Source organism: Bison bison, unplaced genomic scaffold, assembly GCF_000754665.1.
Source record: "Bison bison bison isolate TAMUID 2011002044 unplaced genomic scaffold, Bison_UMD1.0 scf7180017858770, whole genome shotgun sequence".
In the NCBI taxonomy this organism is placed as follows: Eukaryota; Metazoa; Chordata; class Mammalia; order Artiodactyla; family Bovidae; genus Bison; species Bison bison.
In genome coordinates this window covers 2654250-2676897 of record NW_011489342.1, presented here as the reverse complement: position 1 = coordinate 2676897, position 22648 = coordinate 2654250, and the positions used below count along the sequence as shown (strand labels likewise).

Sequence of the window (22648 nt, the reverse complement as noted above, 5' to 3'; positions counted from 1 at the left end):
GTGTTCTAATTTCATTCTTTTACATGTAACTGTCCAGTTTTCCCAGCATGATTTATTGAAGAGGCTGTCTTTGCCCCATTGTATATTCTTGCCTCCTTTGTCAAAGATAAGGCACCCACAGGTGCATGGGTTTATTTTTAGGCTTTCTCTCTTGTTCCATTGGTCTATATTTCTGTTTTTGTGCCAGTACCATACCGTCTTGATGACTGTAGCTTTGTAGTATAATCTGAAGTCAGGAAGGTTGATTCCTCCAGCTCCATTCTTCTTTCTCAGGACTGCTTTGGCTATTTGGGGTCTTTTGTGTTTCCATATGAATTGTGAAATTTTTTGTTCTAGTTCTGTGAAAAATATCATTGGTAATTTGATAGGGATTGCATTGAATCTGTAGATTGCATTTGGTTGTATAGTTATTTTCACAATATTGATTCTTCCTACCCAGGAACATGGGATATCTCTCCATCTGTTTATGTCATCTTTGATTTCTTTCATTAGTGTCTTATAATTTTCTGTGTACAGTTCTTTGGTCTCCTTAAGTAAGTTTATTCCTATTTAATTCTTTTTGTTGCAGTGGTGAATGGGACTGATTCCTTAATTTCTGTTTATGATTTTTCATTGTTGGTATATTGGAATAGAAGTGATTTCTGTGTACTGATTTTGTATCCTGCAACTTTGCTAAATTCACTGATTAGCTCTAGTAATTTTCCGATACTATCTTAAGAGTTTTCTATGTACAGTATCATGTCATCTGCAAACAGTGAAAGCTTTACTTCTTCTTTTCCAATTTGGATTCCTTTATTTATTTTTCTTCTCTGATTGCTGTAGCTAGGACTTCAGAACTCTGTTGAATAACAGTGGTGAAAGTGGACACCCTTGTTTTGGTCCTGATCTTTTGTTCCTGGGGGAATGCTTTCAGTTTTTCACCATTGAGAATAATGTTTGCTGTAGCCTTATCATATATGGCCTTTACTATGTGAAGGTAGTTTCCTTCTATGCCCATTTTTTAAAGACTTTTAATCATAAATGGGTGCTGAATTTTGTAAAAGGCTTTTTCTGCATCTATTGAGATTATCATATGGTTTTTATCTTTCAATTTGTTAATATGGTATATTACATTGATTTTGCATATATTGAAGAATCCTTGCATTCCTGGAATACACCCATCTTGATCATGATATATGAGTTTTTTATGTGTTGCTGAATTCTATTGCTAAAATTTTGTTGAGGATTTTTGCGTCTATATTCATCAGTGATATTGGCCTGTAGTTTTCATTTTTTGTGTTGTCTTTGTCTGGTTTTGATATCAGGGTGATGGTGGTCTCATAGAATGAGTTTGGAAATGTTCCTTACTCTGCAATTTTTTGAAAGAGTTTTAGAAGGATAGGCATTAGCTCTTCTCTGAATGTGTGATAGAATTCTGTGAAGCCATCTGGTCCTGAGCTTTTGTTTTTGAGGAGATGTTTGATCATAGCTTCAATTTCAGTGCTTGTAATTGAGTTGTTCATGATTTTTATTTCTTCCTGGTTCAGTTTTGGAAGATTGAACTTTCTAAGAATCTGTCCATTTCTTCCAGGTTATCCATTTTTATTGCCATATAGTTGTTCTTAATAGTCTCTTATAATTATTTGAATTTCTGCATTGTCTGTTGTAACCTCTCCTTTTTTATTTCTAATTTTGTTGATTTGAGTCTTCTCTCTTTTTATCTTGATGAGTCTGGCTAAAGGCTTGTCAGTTTTATCTTCTCAAAGAACCAGCTTTTAGTTTTTTTAATCTTTACTATTGTTTCTTTCATTTCTTTTTCATTTATTTCTGCTCAGATCTTTGTGACTTATTTCCTTCTACTAATTTTGGAGGTTTTTTGTTCTTTTTCCAGTTGTTTTAGGTGTAAAGTTAGGTTGTCTATTCAATGTTTTTCTTGTTTCTTGAGGTAGGATTGTATTGCTATAAACTTCCCTCTTAGAACTGCTTTTGCTGCATCATAGGTTTTGAGTTGTCGTGTTTTCATTGTCATTTGTTTCTAGAAATTTTTGATTTCGCTTTTGATTTCTTCAGTATCCTGTTGGTTATTTAGAAACGTGTTGTTAAATCTCCATGTGTTTGTGTTTCTTACAGTTTTTTTTCTTGTAATTGATATCTAGTCTCATAGCATTGTGGTCAGAGAAGATGCTTGATACAATTTCAATTTTCCTAAATTTACTGAGGTTTGATTTATGACCCAAAATGTGGTCTATCCTGGAGAATGTTTCATGTGCACTTGAGAAGAAGGTGTATTCTTTTGCACTTGGATGGAATGTCCTGAAGATATCAATGAGATCCATCTCATCTAATGTATCATTTAAGACTTGTGTTTCCTGATTAATTTTCTGTTTTGATGATCTGTCCATTGGTGTGAGTGGGGTGTTAAAGTCTCCTACTATTATTGTGTTACTGTCAGTTTCTCCTTTTATGTCTGTTAGTGTTTGTCTTATGTATTGAGGTGCTCCTATATTGAGTGCATAGATATTTACAATTGTTATGTCTTCTCTTGGTTGATCCCTTGATCATTATGTAGTGTCCTTCCTTATCTCTTGTAATCTTCTTTATTTTAAGGTCTATTTTGTCTGATATGAGGATTGCTATTCCAGCTTTCTTATGCCTCCCATTTGCATGGAATATACTTTTCCATCCTCTCACTTTCAGTCTATATGTGTCTTGAGGTCTGAAGTGGGTTTCTTGTAGACAGCATGTATATGGGTCTTGTTTTTGTATCCATTCAGCCAGTCTGTATCTTTTGGTTGGAAGATTTAATCCATTTATATTTAAAGTAATTATTGATATATATGTTTCTATTGCCATTTTCTTAATTGTTTGGGGTTGATTTTGTAGATCTTTTTTTTTCTCTTGTATTTCTTGGCTATATAAGTCCCTTTAACATTTGTTGTAAAACTGATTTAGTGGTACATGATGCTGTTAACTTTTGCTTGTCTAAAAAACTTTATTTCTCCATCAATTTTGAATGAGATCCTCACTGGGTACCCTAATCTTGGTTGTAGATTTTTCCTTTTTGATACTTTATATCCTGCCATTCCCTTCTGGCCTGCAGAGTTTCTCCTGAAAGATCAGCTGTTAAGCATATGGGTTTTCCCTTGTATGTTATTTGTTGCTTCTCCTTGCTGCTTTTAATATTCTTTCTTTGTGTTTAGTCTTTGTTAGTTTGATTAATATGTGTCTTGGTGTGTTTCTCCTTGGGTTTATCCTGTATGGGACTCTCTGTGCCTCTTGGACTTGATTGACTATTTCCTTTTCCATGTTGGGGAAATTTTCAATGATTATTTCTTCAAAAATTTTCTCATACCCTTTCTTTTTCTCTCCTTCTTCTGGGACCCCTATAATTCTAATGTTGGTGTGTTTGATTTTGTCCCAGATGTCTCTGAGACTATCCTCAGTTCTTTTTATTCTTTTTACTTTATTCTGCTCTTCAGAAGTTATGTCCACCATTTTATCTTCCAGCTCACTGATTTGTTCTTCTGCTTCAGATATTCTGCTATTGATTCCCTCTAGAATATTTTTAATTTCAGTAATTGTGTTGTTTGGCTCTGTATGTTTATTCTTTAAGTCTTCTAGGTTTTTGTTAATTGATTCTTGCATTTTCTCCATTTTGTTTTCAAGGTTTTTGATCATCTTTACTATCATTATTCTGAATTCTTTTTCAGGTAGTTTGCCTATTTCCTCTTCATTTATTTGGACTTCTGTGTTTCTAGTTTGTTCCTTTATTTGTGTAGCATTTCTCTGCCTTTTCATTATTATTTTTTTAATTAATTGTGTTTGAGGTTTCCTTTTCCCAGGCTTCAAGGTTGAATTCTTTCTTCCTTTTGGTTTCTGCCCTCCTAAGGTTGGTCAGTGGTTTGTGTGAGCTTCTTATAGGGTGAGATTTCTGCTGAGTTTTTGTTCGTTTTTCCTGTGATGTGCAAGGCTGAATGAGGTGGTAATCCTGTCTGCTGATGATTGGGTTTGTATTTTGGTTTTGTTTATTGTATGGATGAGGCGTTCTGCACAGGATGCTGCTGGTGGTTGGGTGATGCAGGGTCCTGTATTCAAGTGGTTTCCTTTGTGTTAAGTTCTCACTATTTGATTCTCCCTAGGGTTAGTTCTCTGGTAGTCTTGGTCTTGGAGTCAGCGTTCCTACTCCAAAGGCTCAGGGTTTGATCTCTGGTCAGGAAGGAAGATTCCATAAGTGGTTTGTTATGGCACTAAGGGAGAGTAAAACAAATACCAAAAACAAAAAACCAAAGATGAACCCCAGACAAATAGCAGTTAGAAAATCAGGCAAATAATAATTAAAATAATGGAATGTACACATATACATATACACCCATGAGCAAAGTGAAAACAGTTTAAAAAAAAAAAGTATAGTAGATTGACCCAGCGAACAAAGTAAATAAAAAATTACATTTACTATTTAAGAACAAAACTAACTAAAGCACAGACTGGAAAACAAAACTAAAGCAAGGTGCCAAGTTGGTAATAAAGCAATGAAAATAAAACTAACAAATATGTTGAGAGGAAAGGAAAGAAAGAAAGAATAGATATGCGACGTTAAATAGAGGTAGACGAAGAGGATTTATATACATTAAAGATTAACTGCAAGAGGAAAAGAACAATAGGAAAGGCAAACAAAGGAGTAAATGTAGATTGGCGAGTCAGGCACTTGAAGGAGCACACTGGGTGGCGCTCTGCTCTGTAGTTCAGTGCATCAGGCATTTGATAGGCCAGCCTCTCTGTTGTTCAGCTGCGGATGTTGGCCTGTGGGGAGAGAGAGGCTGTGGTGATGCCTCCACCCGCTATGCGCGACTCAGCAATATCGCCTTGCTTCTATGGCTGCCAGGCTTTCCTCCACCGGCATTTCCCACCACAGTCTCCTCCTTCATATCCCCTCGATCCGTCTCTCCGCAGTCAACATCAGCCCCACCCTGGGATCGCTCCACAGTCCCCAAGACCCAGCTCCCAGCCGCTGTGCCTTCCAGAAGGCCCTCCTCCCTGTCTGTGGTACGTATGGCTGCGGCAAGACTGTCTGATTCTCATTCCATTTAGGCCGCCGCGGATCAACTGTTTCACTCTCAGCGTTAATGTTTCTCCTCTGACTCAGACAGTTGCCCCCTGCTTCAGTTCCCCCACCTGTCGAGGGCAGGTCCAGTCCTACTAACACTCCTGTTTTTCCCTAGTTCCTTCATCCTACCGAGTTTTGTGTGGGTCTATATATTCTTTCCCACTGGTCAGGTACTCCTGTCTGCTCTCAGCTGGTGTTCTGCATGCACGTCTGTGTCTGAAGGTGTATTTCTGATGTATCTGTGGAGAGAGATGCACTCTATGTCCACCTACTCTTCTGCCATCTTGTTCTCCCTAAATTTTTTTTTTTTTTAATTGAAGTATAGTTGATTTATAAGGTGTTAGTTTCTAGTATGGAGAAGGCAATGGCATCCCACTCCAGTACTCTTGCCTGGAGAATCCCATGGACGGAGGAGCCTGGTAGGCTGCAGTCCATGGGGTCGCTGAGGGTTGGACACGACTGAGTGACTTCACTTTCACTTTTCAGTTTCATGCATTGGAGAAGGAAATGGCAACCCACTCCAGTGTTCTTGCCGGGAGAATCCCGGGGACAGGGGAGCCTGGTGGGCTGCCGTCTATGGGGTTGCACAGAGTCGGACACGACTGAAGTGACTTAGCAGCAGCAGCAGCAGTTTCTAGTATATAGCAAAATGATTCAGTTATATATATATATAATATATATATATAGTTTTTCACATTATTTTCCATTATAGGTTGTTAGAAGACATTGCAAACAGTTCTCTATATGACACAGTAGGACCTTGCCGTCTATCTGTTTTCTATATAGTAATTTGTATCGGCTAATCCCAAACTCCTAATTTATCCCTTCCCCACCCCCTTTCCCCTTTGGTACCAAAAGTTTGTTTTCTATGTCTGTGAGTCTGTTTCTGTTTTGTAAGTAAGTTCATTCATTTCATATTTTAGATTTCACATGTAAGTGATATCATATGGCATTTGTCTTTCTCTGTCTGATTTACTTCACTTGGAATGATAATCTCTAGGTCCAACCATGTAGCTGCAAATGGCATTATTTCATCCTTTTTTATGCCTGAGTAGTATGACACTGTGTACGCGTACCACATCTTTATCCGTCCATCAGTCGATGGACGTTTAGGTTGCTTCCACGTCTTGGCTGTTGTAAGTAGTGCTGCTGTGAACATACGGGTGCATGTATTGTTTTGAATTAGAGTTTTTTCCAGATATATGCCCAGGAGTGGTTTTACTGGATCATATGGTAGCTCTTATTTTTAATTTTTTAAGGAACCTCCATACTGTTTTCCATAGTGACTGTTCCAATTTACATGCCCACCAACCCACTGTAACAAGAGTTCCTTTTCTCCACACCCTCTCCAGTCTACAGTTTATTATTTGTAGACTTTGTAATGATGGCCATTAAAGAGGAGAGTGAAAAAGCTGGCTTAAAACTCAACATTCAGAAAACTAAGATCATGGCATCCGGTCCCATCACTTCCTGGCAAGTAGATGGGGAAACAATGGAAACACTGACAGACCTTATTTTCTTGGGCTCCAAAATTATCGCAGATGGTGACTGCAGCCATGAAATTAAAAGACTCTTGCTCCCTGGAAGAAAAGCTGTGACCAACCTAGATAGCATATTAAAAAGCAGAGACATTACTTTGCCGACAAAGGTCTGTGTAGTCAAAGCTATGGTTTTTCCAGTAGTCATGTATGAGTGTGAAAGTTGGACTATAAAGAAAGCTGAGTGCCGAAGAATTGATGCTTTTGAACTGTGGTGTTGGAGAAGACTCTTGAGAGTCCCCTGGACTGCAAGGAGATCCAACCAGTCCATCCTAAAGGAAATCAGTCCTGAATATTCATTGGAAGGACTGATCCTGAAGCTGAAACTCCAGTACTTTGGCCACCTGATGCAAATAACTGACTCACTGAAAAAGACCCTGACTCTGGGAAAGATTGAGGGCAGGAGGAGAAGGGGACAACAGAGGATGAGATGGTTGGATGGCATTACTGACTCGATAGACATGAATTTGAGCAAGCTCTGGGAGTTGGTGATGGACAGGGAAGCCTGGTGTGCTGCAGTCCATAGGGTTGCAGAGAGTCGGACATGACTGAGCGACTGAACTGATTCCGACCAGTGTGAGGTGGTGCCTCATTACTGTTTTGATTTGCATTTCTCTGATAATTAGCGATGTTGAGCATTTTTTCATGTGCCTTTTGGCCATCTATATGTCTTCTTTGCAGAAATGCCTATTTAGGTCTTCTGCCCATTTTTTGATTGGGTTGTTTGGTTTTTGTTGTTGAGTTGTATGAGCTATTTGTATATTTTGGAAATTAAGCCTTGTCAATCATATCATATGCAAATACTTCAGTTTATCTTAAAATTGATGGTATCTGATGGTTAATTTTTTGTGTCAACTCACCTGGGCCATGGAGTGCCCAGACATTTGACTAATCATCATTCTGATTAGTTGTGTCTGAGGGTGTTTCTGGATGGGATTAACATTTGAATTGGTAAACATAGTAAAGTAGATTGCTTTTCCTAACGTGAATGGGTCCCATCCAAAGACCTAAATAGAACAAAAAGGAGCAAGGGGTAATAACTCTTCCTGCTTGACTGTTGAGCTGGAACTTTGGTCTTTTCCTGTTTTTTCACTCTCGCTGAAACATTGACTCTTCCTGGGTCTCAAGCCTCCTGACTTTGGACTGGAATTACAAATTGGCTCTCCTGATTCTCTAGCTTGCTGACTGCAGGTGTTGGAATTTCTCAGGCTCTGTAATGCATGAGCAAATTCCTTATAATAAATTACGTGTAGATATGACTACATATTTTTGGTTCTCTTTCTCTGGAGAATGAAGACTGATGTAGGTGAGGTCCAAAATTTGATAAAATATAATTGAGGGTATGTTGAATTCCCTCTACTTGAGAGTCATGGTAGGTTTGGAGAATGTTTCACACCAAACATAATCATGGAAATTGAGTTTAAGTGCAAAGATGCTGCTGTTCTATACCAGGATAGCTTTCTGGCAGTGGAGAGTCAGGGTTTGGGAGTTGTTAGGCCAGGAGGGACAGTGTCAGAAAGACAGTTTTCTTCCCAGCTCTGTTGTATACTTCCTTTGTGACTTTAGGTAGGTCACTTAATCTGTCTGGGATTGGTTTCCTTTTCTGTCAAAGAGCTGGTTGGACTAGGTGATTTCAAAATCCTTTTTCATTTCTCAGTCTTAGCAGTTGATTCTTCTGTTTTAGTGAGGGGAGATGCATAAGATGTAAATAATGACTTGCAGAGGGCTACAGTATCACCAGTAATATCCAACTCCTGGAGTGCTGATTGATCAGTTTGATTTCTTGAATTGTAATGTTTGTGTCAAGAACAGTAGCTTTCAGGTTTGTTTGCATAGAATTTGAAACCAGGGCCAGGAAGCATCACTTTCTGGAACAAAATTTACAAGTTCATCCCAAGAGGTTTTCCATCCAATAATTGACTTGTATGGGTGTTGAGTTAAGGCCTTGGGACTCCTGACATCCAGTAAAGGGTCTAGTCCTTCCCTGTCAGCGGTTCCCTGACATTACTATTTTGACATCAGTAGATGACTTATGTATGTACTTGGTGTGAACCTGTTCCCAATGGCCCATCAGGTGTGTACCTGAGCCGCCCTTGGGGCCCTGCCCAAAGTCCCTACCAACCTTCTCTCTGACTGTCTCAGCCATAGAAGAGTCCAGTGAGAGAAATGTATCCTTAAAGGGCTGTGGCATTTCAGAGAGAGAGGAAAAAAAAAATCTTGATAGAGGAGACTGACAAGGCTTATTATGCAAGAGATAGTCAGGGATGACATTTTAGGAAGAAGTCCAATTTGAGCGAATGCTCTAAGCAGGAATACAACAAGTGAGTTTGGTGTGACTCGAATATAGGTTGTGTAAGAGGACTAGATAAGACGTGAGTTTCCACTGAATACAATTTGTCCTCTGAAATTCTCTGAAGTAAAAATAGTTAAGCTCGTGAATGTTTTAAGATTATTCCATTTCAGTGGATCAAAACCAAATAGTAAATTAAAGTTATCTTTTCCTAGAAATCATATGACCTTAGGCAGGCCTGTTAGACAGCACTTTGTGTAATGTTGAAAGGTCAGTACAATCCTTTGTCTTATTTTTAGGTTCATAATAATTTTTCTTAACCAGAAGGGGAGAGAGCAAGTGTGTTAACAATAATGTTTGGAAAGCAATAATCTTTAATCTTAGAAAAATTAAAAACCAAAGATTACTAGTACTGTATTAGGGGGAAAAAGGAATAAAAATCATCAGTAATCCCATTACTTAGAGAATCATCACTATATTTATTGCTGCTCCTTCAGACTTCTATGCAAAAATGAGATCGGATATACAGATCTCTTCTAGCTTCTTTTTTCCCTTAGAATTTTCCCCCAGAAGGTAAGTTCCTTGGAGCTGGAACCCAGCATCCTTTGTTAGGTCCTAGTCTATGTCCTGGGAAGCAGTAATTGAGACCGTGCTCTTGCTTCTGTTTGCAGGTTGGCAGCCTCGGTGGTTCCTTCTCTGTGGAGGGATATTATCTTACTATGATTCTCCTGAAGATGCCTGGAAAGGTTGCAAAGGGAGCATCCAGATGGCAGTCTGTGAAATTCAAGGTGAGAAGCCAAGAGATTTGCAGGGTTTAATTTTCTGTTTCTCCCCCAAGATTAAAAAAAAAAAAGCATTGGTTTCTTAGGTCTTTCTGTGCTGCTTCCAAAGTATAGACAAAGATACGTTATGTTTCCCCCCTCAAAAAAAACCTTGCAAGTAAGACCTAAAACTGCAGGCAGTTTTTACAAGAAGATTGGTTAAGAGGTAGTGAAAATAAGTGAGAGCAGTGTGTTTGTTAATCACACATCTAGTACCATTTCACAGTCTCCTGCTCACCTGGCACTTGAGGCAATTTTCTAACCTTGTGTTTTTATTGTAACATCAAACACTTCTGTGTTTAAATCAGGACACATATCTACCTTCTCACTACCACGACCATACTCTAAACAAGCAAACACCTAAGAGACCTACAAGCAGCCTTTACTTCTTGGTTTTAGGAATCTTAGGATGTGCTGGGAGGGTGTGGCTCAGAAACCAATTAGAACGGAATTAGGGGCACAGGACTTGGAGGGTGAAGGAGAGTGTGGCATGCTTGTTTCTTCTCCTAAAGGCTCTAAGGGAATTGTCACATTTTTTACATAATGAGTGAAGGAAGGTAGAAAAGGAAAAGTACTCTGTTCTTGATTGCTTTCCAGTTGTTAACGTTTTTAATATGACACGTAAAGGAAGGTAGAAGAGTAAAAATACTCTGTTCATTTGCTTTCCAGTAACCCAAGGAGATAAAGAGCACATCCTTACTTGTTTGCATCAAGCCTTTTTGGCTGCAGAGCAGCATGCTTTACACACACACAGGCCAAAAGAGAGATTTTTCCTCTCTCCCCTTCTAAAAGATCCTGAGGAAATATAAGTGCTTCTTTTTTAGTCCATAGTCTTGGGTGAGACCTTGGAGCCAATTGCAGAGTTTTCCTTCTTCATCAGCAGAGATCTCTAGGAAGAGATAAATAAACCAGGAGAAGTTGTGAGGGCTGGCATCCTCTTTTGAAAGAAGTCCTCAGTGACTGGCCCCAGTAAAGCTCAGGAGTTTGGGTAGAGTGGAGGCTACCCAGACAGGGCTCTTCTGGGTTTCTGACCTCCCTCTGCCTTGCTCCCAGTTCATTCTGTAGATAATACACGCATGGACCTGATCATCCCTGGGGAACAATATTTCTACCTGAAGGCCAGAAGTGTGGCTGAGAGACAGCGGTGGCTGGTAGCCTTGGGGTCAGCCAAGGCTTGCCTGACAGACAGTAGGACCCAGAAGGAAAAAGGCAAGTATTGATTGTCCTCTGGCTTGGGAACACTGGGAATCATCTGGTGGCATCTCTGGGTTCCCATATTTGTTAGCTTGCTTCTGAGCACCTAGCCACAGCCAGCTTTTTATGTCATGCAAGTGCTGTACATTTCAGTGGAACTTAAACAATCTGTACCTGACCCTTCTCTCTTAGCATGTCGTAGTAGAAAGAGGGCAGGTTTTGGAGCCAGACACAACTGGGTTCAAATCATGGCTTTGTAGGGTACTGGCTTTGTGACCTTGGCATAGGACCTCTCATCTTCAGTTTCCTTATGTTTTAGAAAAAGGTAATTACCTACCTTACAAGAATTACCATAAGGATCAGTGATGATATAAAACTGCCTAGTACCTTGTCTGGCACAAAGTTGACCAAAAGTCAAGTAAAGGGTAGCTGAGCCAGAGAAGCCTTGGATCTGAGTATTTGTTGCAGTAACACCCCACTTACCCCTCCTTTTTCCTGGGGTGGATGGCTGCTTAATTGTCAGGTTCCTGCTGCTTAATGCTCATTAACTCAACATCATCAGGTCTCCTGAGAACCATGGCATAACTTTCTATATGTCCTGGGTCACGAGTGCCAGAGCTTACTGCCTGAGCTCTGCCTTCCGACCCTGTATCCCCGAGTGTACACCTGGAAAGATTGGTAGGAGAGAGAGGGGCCTCTGGGAAAAGTGTTTCAGGGACCTTTCTCGTGACACATAATGGCAGATGTGCTTCACTTTTCAGGTAGACACAGTAAGATGGCCTCTTGGTTGGTTTTAATGCTGAAATACTGGAGTGGGTAGCCTATCCCTTCTCTAGCAGATCTTCCAGACCCAGGAATCGAACTGGAGTCTCCTGCATTGCAGGCCGATTCTTTACCAGCTGAGCTACAAGGGAAGCCCTTTTAATGCTAAGTCAAAAGCAAATTCTTGACTTTGTGAGCTCTGACTCATAGCAGGTAGAATGTGCAGGCTTTTTCACAGACAAGAAAACGGAGGCAGTAATGACTGTAGCCGAGCCCTCAGTGCCAGGGTGGGTGGAGTGCCGAACTAGTGAAGAAGCAGCAGGTGTGCAGAGGGCACCATTTGCCTTTCCAGGCAGCATGCTGGCCCAGTCCTCTGATTCATGAGCTACCTTCTTAGTGGTAATTGCATGTTACAGACCACTACTTCCCAGTTTTGAGCACCATGTTAGCAGGCAGATAGCTGTGACCCCAGTTTACAGGTAGAAAATCTGTGGCAGAACTGAGATCAAAACTCTGAACCTTTGACTCTGTTCCCAGTTCTGACACAATTGAATCAGAGGTATATGTCTCCTTCTTCCTGTACTGGTGATTATTAAATATGTTGGGTCAAGAAATAATGTAGATTACTTCAGAAGGCTAGGAATCTCCTTTTTCTGTTTTTCTTGCTCCCATAACTTCAGTCATATAATATCTGTAGCCCATAATATAAACATCTGACTTTAAACATAGGTTATATTTTATCTGTATAGTATACTAACTAGTATATCAGTTATTTATTCTGATAATTACATTTTCATCATTTTGTTATTTAGAGTTTGCTGAAAACACTGAAAACTTGAAAACCAAAATGTCAGAACTAAGACTCTACTGTGATCTTCTTGTTCAGCAAGTAGATAAAACGAAAGAAGTGACCACAACTGGTGTGTCCAGTTCTGAGGTAAAACACTGTTCATCTTTGAAAAGTAGCACCAGATGTTGCTTACCAGTGATGCACGTTCTTACATAATCCATACCTTGGAATGTACTGTTTTTCACAGGAAAAAAGTGATAGACTTAAACAGAGAAGAAATGTATGCATTTCAGCATATGGAAGCATATAGTTTTCCTTCCTGGGAAGAATTCAGGATTAATTGATAACATTTGGAACTTTTAACTTTAGTACTAATGTACTAGAATACATGTCTTCTGAGTTGGCATAACTTTTAAAAATACAGCCTTACCTATCTGACAGCGCCGTTTCTGTGCTACTGATGTGGCCCCTAAGATGACAGCATCTTGTGTGTCTGTTATGCATATCTGTCACCTCTGTTGGGACTGTAACAGGGTTTATTTCACCGGGGTAGACGTTCTGCTTTAGTATAGACTAGCGCTTTCAAAAATAGAGACACAGCTTTATTTCTCTCCATCATCAGCAAGGATTAAAATCTTTATCACTTATTAATGAAATTATTATTTTCTCATTCTAAAACATATATTAAAAGATGTATCCGGTGTTAATCTATGTATTGAATGGTTCACATTAACCAGAGAGAGGTCTCTGCTCTGCTCTCAAAGAAGCTATCTGAGAAACGGTGCCTACAAAAATGAAGAATCTGCAGATTATAATTAATAGTTTTAAATTACTTAGGTAATATAGCACTATACTACTAATAGTATATGTGCTCTAAGTTTTTCTAATAAAAGTGTTTTAGCTCACTTTCCTTCACTCTTTGGGGTGAGGGGAGCTCTCTTACTAATTCAGCATGTTGTGTACAAGACACTATGCTGAGGGAGGGCAACAGGAGGGCCACCAAAACACTTCAGTTCTGCTTCTGGGATGTTAGAACCTAGAGCAGTGATTCTCCAGCCAGAGCAGTTTGCCCCTCGGGAGACATCAGGCCATGTCTGAGACAGTTTTGGTTGTCACTACTGAGGGAGTGCTGTTGGCATCTAAGGGAGAGAGGTCAGATGGCCAGATGCTGCTTGATATCTGGAAGGGACAGGAGAGCCACTCCCCCTCCATCTCCCCTCCAATAATTAACCAGCCCCAAATGCCAGTGGAGCCAAGGAAGAGAAGCCCTGGTCTAGAGGGAAAGGAGAAAGTGAATGCAGCAACTTTTAATTCAGAAGTGTTTATAGTAAGTGTTTGTATTAGTAGTAAGTGTTTATAGTAAGTGCATCGGAAACTTGCTGATGAAACTGTGGCTATGGTATTGTGATTCATTGTTGTTGTTCAGTTGCGATCCCACGGACTGCAGCCGGCCAAGCTCCTCAGTCCTTTGGTATCTCGTGGAATTTGCTCAAATTCATGTCCATTGAGTTGGTGACACTATCTCACCATCGCATCCTCTGCCACTTTGTTCTCCTTTTACCTTTAATCTTTCCCATCATCAGAGTCTTTTCCGGTGAGTCAGCTCTTTTACATCAGGTGGCCAAAGTATTGGAGCTTCAGCATCAGCCCTTCCAATGAATATTTAGAATTCATTTCCTTTGAGATTAACTGGTTTGATATCCTCCTTGCAGTCCAAGGGGCTCTCAAGAGTCTTCTCCAGCACCACAATTTGAAGGCATTAATTCTGATGCCTTCAGCTTTCTTTATCGTCCAGCTTTCACATCTGTACATGACTACTAAAAAAACCATAGCTTTGACTATATGGACCTTTTTTGGCCAAGTGATGTCTCTGCTTTATAATACACTGTCTAGGTTTGTCATAGCTTTCCTTCCAAAGAGCAAGTGTCTTTGAATTTCATGGCTGCAGTCACCATCCACAGTGGTTTTGGAGCCCAAAAAAGACAATTTGTCACTACTTCCACTTTCCCACTTCTGTTTGTCATAAGGTGATAGGACTGGGTGCCACGATGTTCATTTATGAATGTTGAGTTTTAAGCCCAGCTTCTCTTTCACCCTCATCAAGAGGCACTTTAGTTTCTGTTCACTTTCTGCTGTTAGAGTGGTATCATCTGCATATCTGAGGTTGTTGATGTTTGTCCTGGCAGTCTTGATTCCAGCGTGGATACATCCAGCTTGGCATTTCACTTGATGTACTCTGTGTAGAAGTTAAATAAGCAGGATAACAATATACAGTCTTGTCTTAATCCTTTCCCAATTTGGAACCAGTTCTAACTGTTGCTTCTTGACCTGCATAGAGGTTTCTCAGGACAGGTAAGGTGGTTTGGTATTCCCATCTCTAAAATTTTTCCAGTTTGTTGTACACAGTTAAAGGCTTTAGTATAGTGACGCAAAAGTGATGTTTTTCTGGAATTCCCTTGCTTTTCTCTATGCTCCATTGAATGTTAGCAATTTGATCTCTGGTTCCTCTGCCTTTTCTGAACCCAGCTTGTACATCTGGAAGTGCTCGTTTCTTATACTGCTGAAGCCTAGCTTGAAGGATTTTGAATATAACCTTACTAGCATGTGAAACGGAGAAGGAAAGCAGCCCACTCCAGTACTCTTTCCTGGAAAATCCTATGGACGGAGGAGCCTGGAAGGCTGCAGTCCATGGGGTCGCTGAGGGTCGGACATGACTGAGCGACTTCACTTTCACTTTTCACTTTTATGCATTGGAGAAGGAAATGGCAACCCATTCCAGTGTTCTTGTCTGGAGAATCCCGGGGACGGGGAGCCTGGTGGGCTGCCTTCTGTGGGGTTGCACAGAGTCAGACACGACTGAAGTGACTTAGCAGCAGCAGCAGCAGCAGCAGCATGTGAAATGGGCACAACTGTATGGTAGTTTGAAGATTCTTTGGCATTGCTTTTCTTTGGGATTGGAATGAAAACTGACTTGTGGCTCAGTTGATGAATCCACCTGCAATGCAGGAGACCTGGGTTTGGTCCCTGGGTTGGGAAGATCCCCTGGAGGAGGGCATGGCAATCCACTCCAGTTTTCTTGCCTGAAGAATCCCCATGAACAGCAGAGCCTACTGAGCTACAGTCCATGGGGTTGCAAAGAGTTAGGCACAACTGAGCAACTAAGCACAGCACAGCACATAGCCCCTGCTGAGTCTTCCAAATTTGCTGACATATTCAGTGCAGCACTTTCACAGCATCATCTTTTAGGATTTGAAATAGCTCAGCTGGAATTCCATCACCTCCACTAGCTTTGTTCATAGTAATGCTTCTCAAGGCCCACTTGACCCCACACTTTAGGATGTCTGGCTCTAGGTGAGTGACCGCACCTTCGTGGTTATCCAAGTTATTAAGATCTTTTTTGTACAGTTCATCTGTGTATTCTTGCCACCTCTTCTTAATCTCTTCTGCTTCTGTTAGGTCCTTACTATTTCTGTCCTTTATTGTGTCCATCCTTGCATGAAATGTTCCCTTGATATCTCCCATTTTCTTGAAGACATATTTGTCTTTCCTGGGTCTCCTGCATTGGCAGGTGGATTCTTTGCCACTGAGTCAACAGGGAAACCCTACTGTGGTTTATAATAAGAATCTTTGGGTTTTGGCACAGAGTTCCTAAAGTAACCATTGGAATTTCCTGCGCTGCAAGTGATCAAGATGTCTTTTGTTATGTTAATAAGGCAACTATTGAAAAGTGCCTAAAGGTGGAGGTTCTGGTTGACAGTAGACCCTACCAAGTAGGGTTGGAACTTTCTTTCCTACCCCCTCACCTCCTGGGAGGAGAGAGGGACTGCAGGTTGACCTCAGTCACCCTTGGCCAATGATTTAATCAATCGTGCCCATTTAATGAAACTTCAAAGCATGGGGTTTAGAAAGCTCTTGAGTTGGTAAATAGTGTTGACTGGGGAGAGTGGCACAGTCAAGGGAGCATGGAAGCTCCAAGCCTGTTCCCACATGCCTTGTCTTGTGCATCTCTTCCATCTTGCTGTTCCTGAGTTATACCCTTGTATAATAAACCAGTGATCTAGTAAGTAAAATGTGTTTCTTAGTTCTGTGAGCTGCTCTGGTAAAGTAGTCAAACACAAGGAGGGGGTTGTTGGAATCTTCAGTCTATGGTAGGTCAGTCAGTAGCACAAGTGACACCCTGAACTTGCCATTGGTGTCTGAAGTGGGGGTAGGAAGCAGTCTTGTAGGACTGAGCATGTAATCTGGGAGACCTGACACTACTTCCAGGTAAATTGTGTGGAACTGTAGGACACCTGGCTGGTGTCCAAGAATTTCTTGGTGGTATGAAAAAAAAATCACACATTGTAACGATATCTGAATCATAGTGGTTCATAACCATTAACATCTCACTTGTTAGAAATAATAAAGAAAATATAGGGGTCATGGTTAAAGAACAAAATTCAACTGAGTAAAATTTAAAGATCTTACTGGCTTTATTCAGCAGTTCATGAATTGAGCAGCATCCAGTCCATCCAGCAGATAGAAAGGAGCGGTGAAGAGCCGTACCAGGCTAGAGATTTCTGTGGACCAAAGTGAGCAGGAACAAGGAAGTCATAGTGGATATTTCCTATAATGGTTAAAGCAAGGTTACTTTGCTTATATGGAGCAAAGGGAAGTCTTGGAGCCAGGTCAGTAACTTGCACTGAGCAGGCAAGCACTGACTGGTTGACCTAGGCCTGCCTTTTCTGGGAGGCCCAGCATAGAAATGTGGCTACATTTTTGGTTTACTGATGTGAGGCTTAGCATGAGTGACTCCATCTTGGGCCAAATCTGATAGCTTTAACACCACTAAGATGTGGTTACCATACTCTCTAATCTGGGGGTGGCCTATTTTCTGAACAGCTTATTAGTATCAATATCCAGTATCACCCTGAGAAAGTAAAATGACTTGGAGAAAAAAATGATTTGATGCTCAAAAGAATTCCAGTTGTAAAAACCTATTAGACTCATCTGTACTGAAAGCCAAAAAGCCCATTCTGAAAGCAAACAATGTGATATTTGGTTTCTAATGCTTCTCTTCTGGAAGCTCGTTTTTTACTCAGAAAACGTTTCTCCATTGATCTCACTTGTCGTCAATCCATGTGACTCTGGTGTCTGCCACCTCTTATAGACAAGAAACTCCATGCCAGCTTAGTGCCTGACATATTGCTGTCATATAGAAGTTGTTGCCTTCAGCTGGAGTGGTGGGTGAGCATGAAGGGCAGGCTGAGAGTAAGGCTTGCGTATGGATAATAGATAAATTAGACTTGTTTAGTCTTTTTCTTTTATAACTGGTACACATATTTGTCCAGCAAAATAGATGGGATTATTATTATTGTTGTTTTGTGGTGGATAAAACCTCTAAGACTATTCCACAATTGAGCTCTTTCCTTTTTAGCAAAGTAAAGGCATCTTCCACTCTGGTTGTTTCATAGGAGGGAATTGATGTGGGAACTCTGCTGAAATCAACCTGTAACACTTTTCTCAAGACTTTGGAAGAATGCATGCAGATTGCAAACGCAGCCTTCACTTCTGAGCTGCTCTACCGCACACCTCCAGGGTCACCTCAGCTGGCCATGCTCAAGTCCAACAAGGTAACAGACCAGCTCAACTTGGCCGCAGCAGGGCCTAATGGAAAGTTAAGAAATTGATAGACTGAGCTGCTATGTAAGGAAGGCAACTGATGAGATCCCTTTGGCAACTGTAGTGGACTTTGCTTTATGTGCACTTTTATATCTGCCCTCAGTCTCTCATATCCCCTCAGGTACTGTTGGCAGTTTTACCACCTAGACATGTCTCTCTCTCTCTCTCTGATGTAGCTGCCCTCTTTTCTCCAGCCTCCTTGTCCAGTGAGTCTTGTTGAGATTGGTGGCAACCTTGTAACTAACTGCCTTCTGCCTACTCTTCCAGGCAGTCTACAGTATTTCTATTCATGCAGTATGAATTGGACCACCTAAAACTTGGTGATTCCCTTGTTACCTACAGGTTAAAGTCAAAATATCTTAGCTGCTTCCCACATCACCAACCTTTTTTTTTTGTCATAACCAGGTTTAAACCTGTTAACTGCTTATAGCTCCCGCACTTCTTTGGGCCATTTCTCAGTACCAAGAATGCCCTTCTCACTTGTCTTTCCCTGGTTAGCTTTTACTCATCCTTCAAAATTTAATCTCTTTCCCTGAATCCCTTAGTTGGGCGAAGAGTTCTTCCTCTACACATACCCCTGTTTTAGCCTCAGTCTGTATTGAAATTACCTTGAGGGCAAGAACTCTGTACTGTGACTTTTCATACTTCCAGTGTTTGGTAAAATGCTGTATCATAGTTTGGCATTTAATAATATTGTAATGAGTGTGATTGTAATTACAAGAAAGCCAAGCATTTGAATATCATATTTAGGTCCTTCAAAAGACCATTTTTCTTTTTCTTGGAAATCTGAGTACCCTTATTTGAATAACTATGAAAGACTGGTTGCGTTCAGTGACTCCTTTCTTTTGGCAGGACCTAAAATGATTCCTCTTGAGTAGGGTAGTGTGTGTTATGATCATATTTACCACTCTCAAATGGGATAAAACTCTAAATATATTCTATTGGGAGTTTTAACATGTGAACTTTCTTTTCTTTGCTTCTTTTAAAGATGAAACATCCTATTGTACCGATTCATAATTCATTGGAAAGGTACAGTAACAGTTTTTGTTTTTTATTCTTTCTAAAAATATAAAAATAAGGATATCAATATTCCTTGTTTTTTTTTTTAATATTTTTATCATGTGGTGGTTTTTCTCATGGGTTGAGATGATACCAAGGGAAACAGTGTCTCTGATTTTCCTCTTTTGGGTGAGCCTGAAGCAATGCAAACTTTAATTCAACACTGACTACTAGTGAAGAGGTTTGCATTTCCCCAGGATATGCATCTCATGCGTTTTGTTTAGTAACTTTTCATTTCTCTGGTGCCAGAGTGTTGGAACCTCCTCTCTTGTGGAGGAACTGAGCATTGATTTAAATGTGCTTCCCTGGTAGCTCAGACCGTAAAGCATCTGCTTACAATGCGGGAGACCCAGGTTTGATCCCTGGGTCGGGAAGATCCCCTGGAGAAGGAAATGGCAACCCACTCCAGTATTCACGCCTGGAAAATCCCATGGACTGAGGAGCCTGGTGGGCTACAGTTCATGGGGTCACAAAGAGTTGGACACGACTGCGCGACTTCACTTCACTTATCAGAAAAGACAGTGGCATTTTGTTTAAAAATAAAAAGATAGCTTTACAGGTTGGAAAAAGGATATAATATCAAAATCTGAATTATTGGAAAAAAGTACATATTTACACAGTTGTCTTCCAGTTATTAAATAAGGTCTTTACTTGGTTATTATTTCATATAAGCATTTCCATATTTTGACATAGTCTGTGTATCTGTCTTTTCAAGTTATAATTTAGTATTTCATCTCTTTATATACTGTTTGCTTCTTTAGTACAAAGATTGTTCCTCGGTTTGGTTAACAATTTTCTCTTGATCTAAATATTTCTACAAGGAACATTTTGTAGATGTTTTTTCTTTTGAAGTATTTCATCAATATATACTCATATTTTTAATTACTGAGTTGAAATATAGTGTATTTTTTACAAAACAAATGGTTTTTCTGGAATCACCACATAGCTTGGACCTTTTCCCTTTATTCTTTTTTTCCCTCTTTAATTTTATTAGCATAATACTGGCAAGAATACTGGAGTGGATAGCCATTCCCTTCTCCAGGGCATCTTCCTAACCCAGGAGTCAAACCCCGGTTTCCTGCATCTGAGGAATTCTTTACCATCTGAGCCACCAGGGAAGCCCCCTAGAAGAAAGTGTCTTTGTTCTAATTTGGCTGAGTTTAGTTATTTATAAGGTGTTATGATTGTCCCTTAAACAGAATCAGCTATTTCACTTGTATGTTGAATAGCCTTTTCTGTTACCCTGAAGAGCAACAGAGTCTCAGGATGTATTGTGTCTTCCCAAGTTTTTTCTGTCTTCCTGGACTACAGCTTGTTGCTTCTAGTCAGTTAATTGCTAGGCAAACAAATGGAAGTAGTCAGTGATTTGAGACCTGAGAATAGAAAAAACCTCCCAGGGAGAAGCTGAGGAAAGTGAGAAAAGTGTTAAATGTGGTACCTGTAAAAAAGTTGTTTGGAAACCAAAGAGCTGTCAGTGAATATTTCCTGTTGCTGGTGGGGAGCAGGAAGTTTGAGTAAGCTTAGGGTACATTAAGAGCCATTCAGCCTGGAGTCAGGCCTGCTCCAGTACCCATCTTGGAAGCAGGAGGGTGGGGTGAGAGATTTGGCTTGATTTCACAATTCTGTTTTTTAATCAGTGTTAAAAGAAATTGGTAATTGTCAACCCTTTCTTCCAACCCTCAGAATTAGATCATCTGTACAGTGTATTTATAACGAAGTAATTGGACTTTTTTCCTTTTAAAAAATTTTAGGCAAATGGAGTTAAACAGTTGTGAAAATGGATCTTTAAATATGGAAATAAATGATGATGAAGAAATCCTAGTGAGAAACAAGAGCTCCTTATGTTTGAAACCTGCAGAGACAGATTGCAGCATATCAAGTGAAGAAAATACAGATGATAATATAACAGGTAAAAACAAAAAAGATGTGAACCAAACTATTGACTAAAAGAATCGTGGGGGTTTGATTCATTATCCGTGATGTGATCCTTGTTAGGGATTGACTTCAAGACAGTGTGCCAGGCAGCTCCTGAGGCAGATGTCGGTTAGATGACACAGGTCACATGACACATTCTGCCATCCCGTCTGACCCCCATGTTGAGAAAGCAGAGTGAAGAGGGATTTTCCCCCTCACTGTTCTTAGCTGTGATGTTCCTGGGCTTCAGTGAGCTGTAGCTGTCTGTGCTGACTTTTTAGAGAGTATGAGTGTTAGAGCCTTCTCAGAATTTCAGTCCTTTGAACATAGACTATGATGTGAAACTCAAGGGTCTGCAGCATTATGGAAATTCAGTTTTCCATGCTCCTGATTCCTGATGAGGCCTGAGGATGACAGAATTCACCAGCCACCATCAGATTTTCACCTGGCCTTTACTGTGTTCATCAAACCAAATTTCAAATTTAAGTAATAACCTGTAGTTGAAAATGCTGCCCTTTTGGATTTACTAATTTCATTGTCTCTAATCACTAAAACCAACTTCAGATCAGTCCATGACAACCGTCTTAGAGCTTTTAATTGTGTTATAAGTAAGTATTAAATAGTTTGAAAATAAAATTTTTTAGAAAGTTTTCTCCTCATCTCCTCTGGTGAGTAGGGGGAAGAAAAGATGCATCTTTATAGCTGTTAATCTGCACCTAGCAGTCCATACATCACCGAAGTCTTATCCCTTGAGTAAATAATAAAGGAGAATTTCAGTTAAGACAGTACTCTGGTTTATCTGACTCAGTAACTTTCTTCTAGGAATCTGTCCTCAGGGAATAGTCGATCTAAGGACAGGGATCTGTGGACAGGGATGACCTCTATGATGTTATGGTCACTTCTCCTCATTTGTGGAAGTTGTGTTCTATACCGTTACTGCAGACCCTGAACTAGCAAATATTGAACCGTTGCTCCTGGGGGAGACACATGGTTAGGTTCTTGAAAGCTTCCCAGGTGACACTAGTGGGAAAGAACCCATCTGCCAGTGCAGGAGACGTAAGAGGCACGGGCTTGATCCCTGGGTCAGGAAGATCCCCTGCAGGAGGACATGGCAACCCTCTCCAGTATTCTTGCCTGGAGAATCCCATGGACAGAGGAGCCTGGGGGGCTACAGTCTATAGCATCGCAAAGAGTCAGACATGACTGAAATGACTCAGCACACACGCACATGTATAAAATAGATAACTGAGAAAGCCCTACTGTATAGCACAAGGAATCTACTCAGTACTCTGTAATGGCCTATATGGGAAAAGAATCTAAAAAAGAGTGGATATATGTATATATACCTGATTCACTTTGCTTGTATGCCTGAAACTAACACAACATTGTAAATCAACTATACTCCAATAAAAATTTTAAAAAGAAAGAAAAGAAAAAATATCTCTTCTCCCAAAGGGAAAAAAAAGACACTGTGTTTATATTGTTGACACATTAAACATTGAACCCATAGCATAGCGCTATAACTCATGCCTGAAC

General features: G+C 40.3%; 1 protein-coding gene across 1 annotated transcript in view; it reads left to right on the top strand.

Moving 5' to 3' along the window:
• The window catches only part of PLEKHA8 (pleckstrin homology domain containing, family A (phosphoinositide binding specific) member 8), a 67134-nt gene that overhangs the window by 14979 nt on the left and 29507 nt on the right, over positions 1-22648 (top strand). Inside the window, exons 4-9 of the mRNA XM_010829431.1 lie at positions 9583-9699; positions 10786-10941; positions 12501-12625; positions 17932-18090; positions 19128-19168; positions 20950-21107. Coding sequence (XP_010827733.1) covers positions 9583-9699; positions 10786-10941; positions 12501-12625; positions 17932-18090; positions 19128-19168; positions 20950-21107 — 756 coding nt within the window. The remainder of the gene's footprint in view (positions 1-9582; positions 9700-10785; positions 10942-12500; positions 12626-17931; positions 18091-19127; positions 19169-20949; positions 21108-22648) is intronic.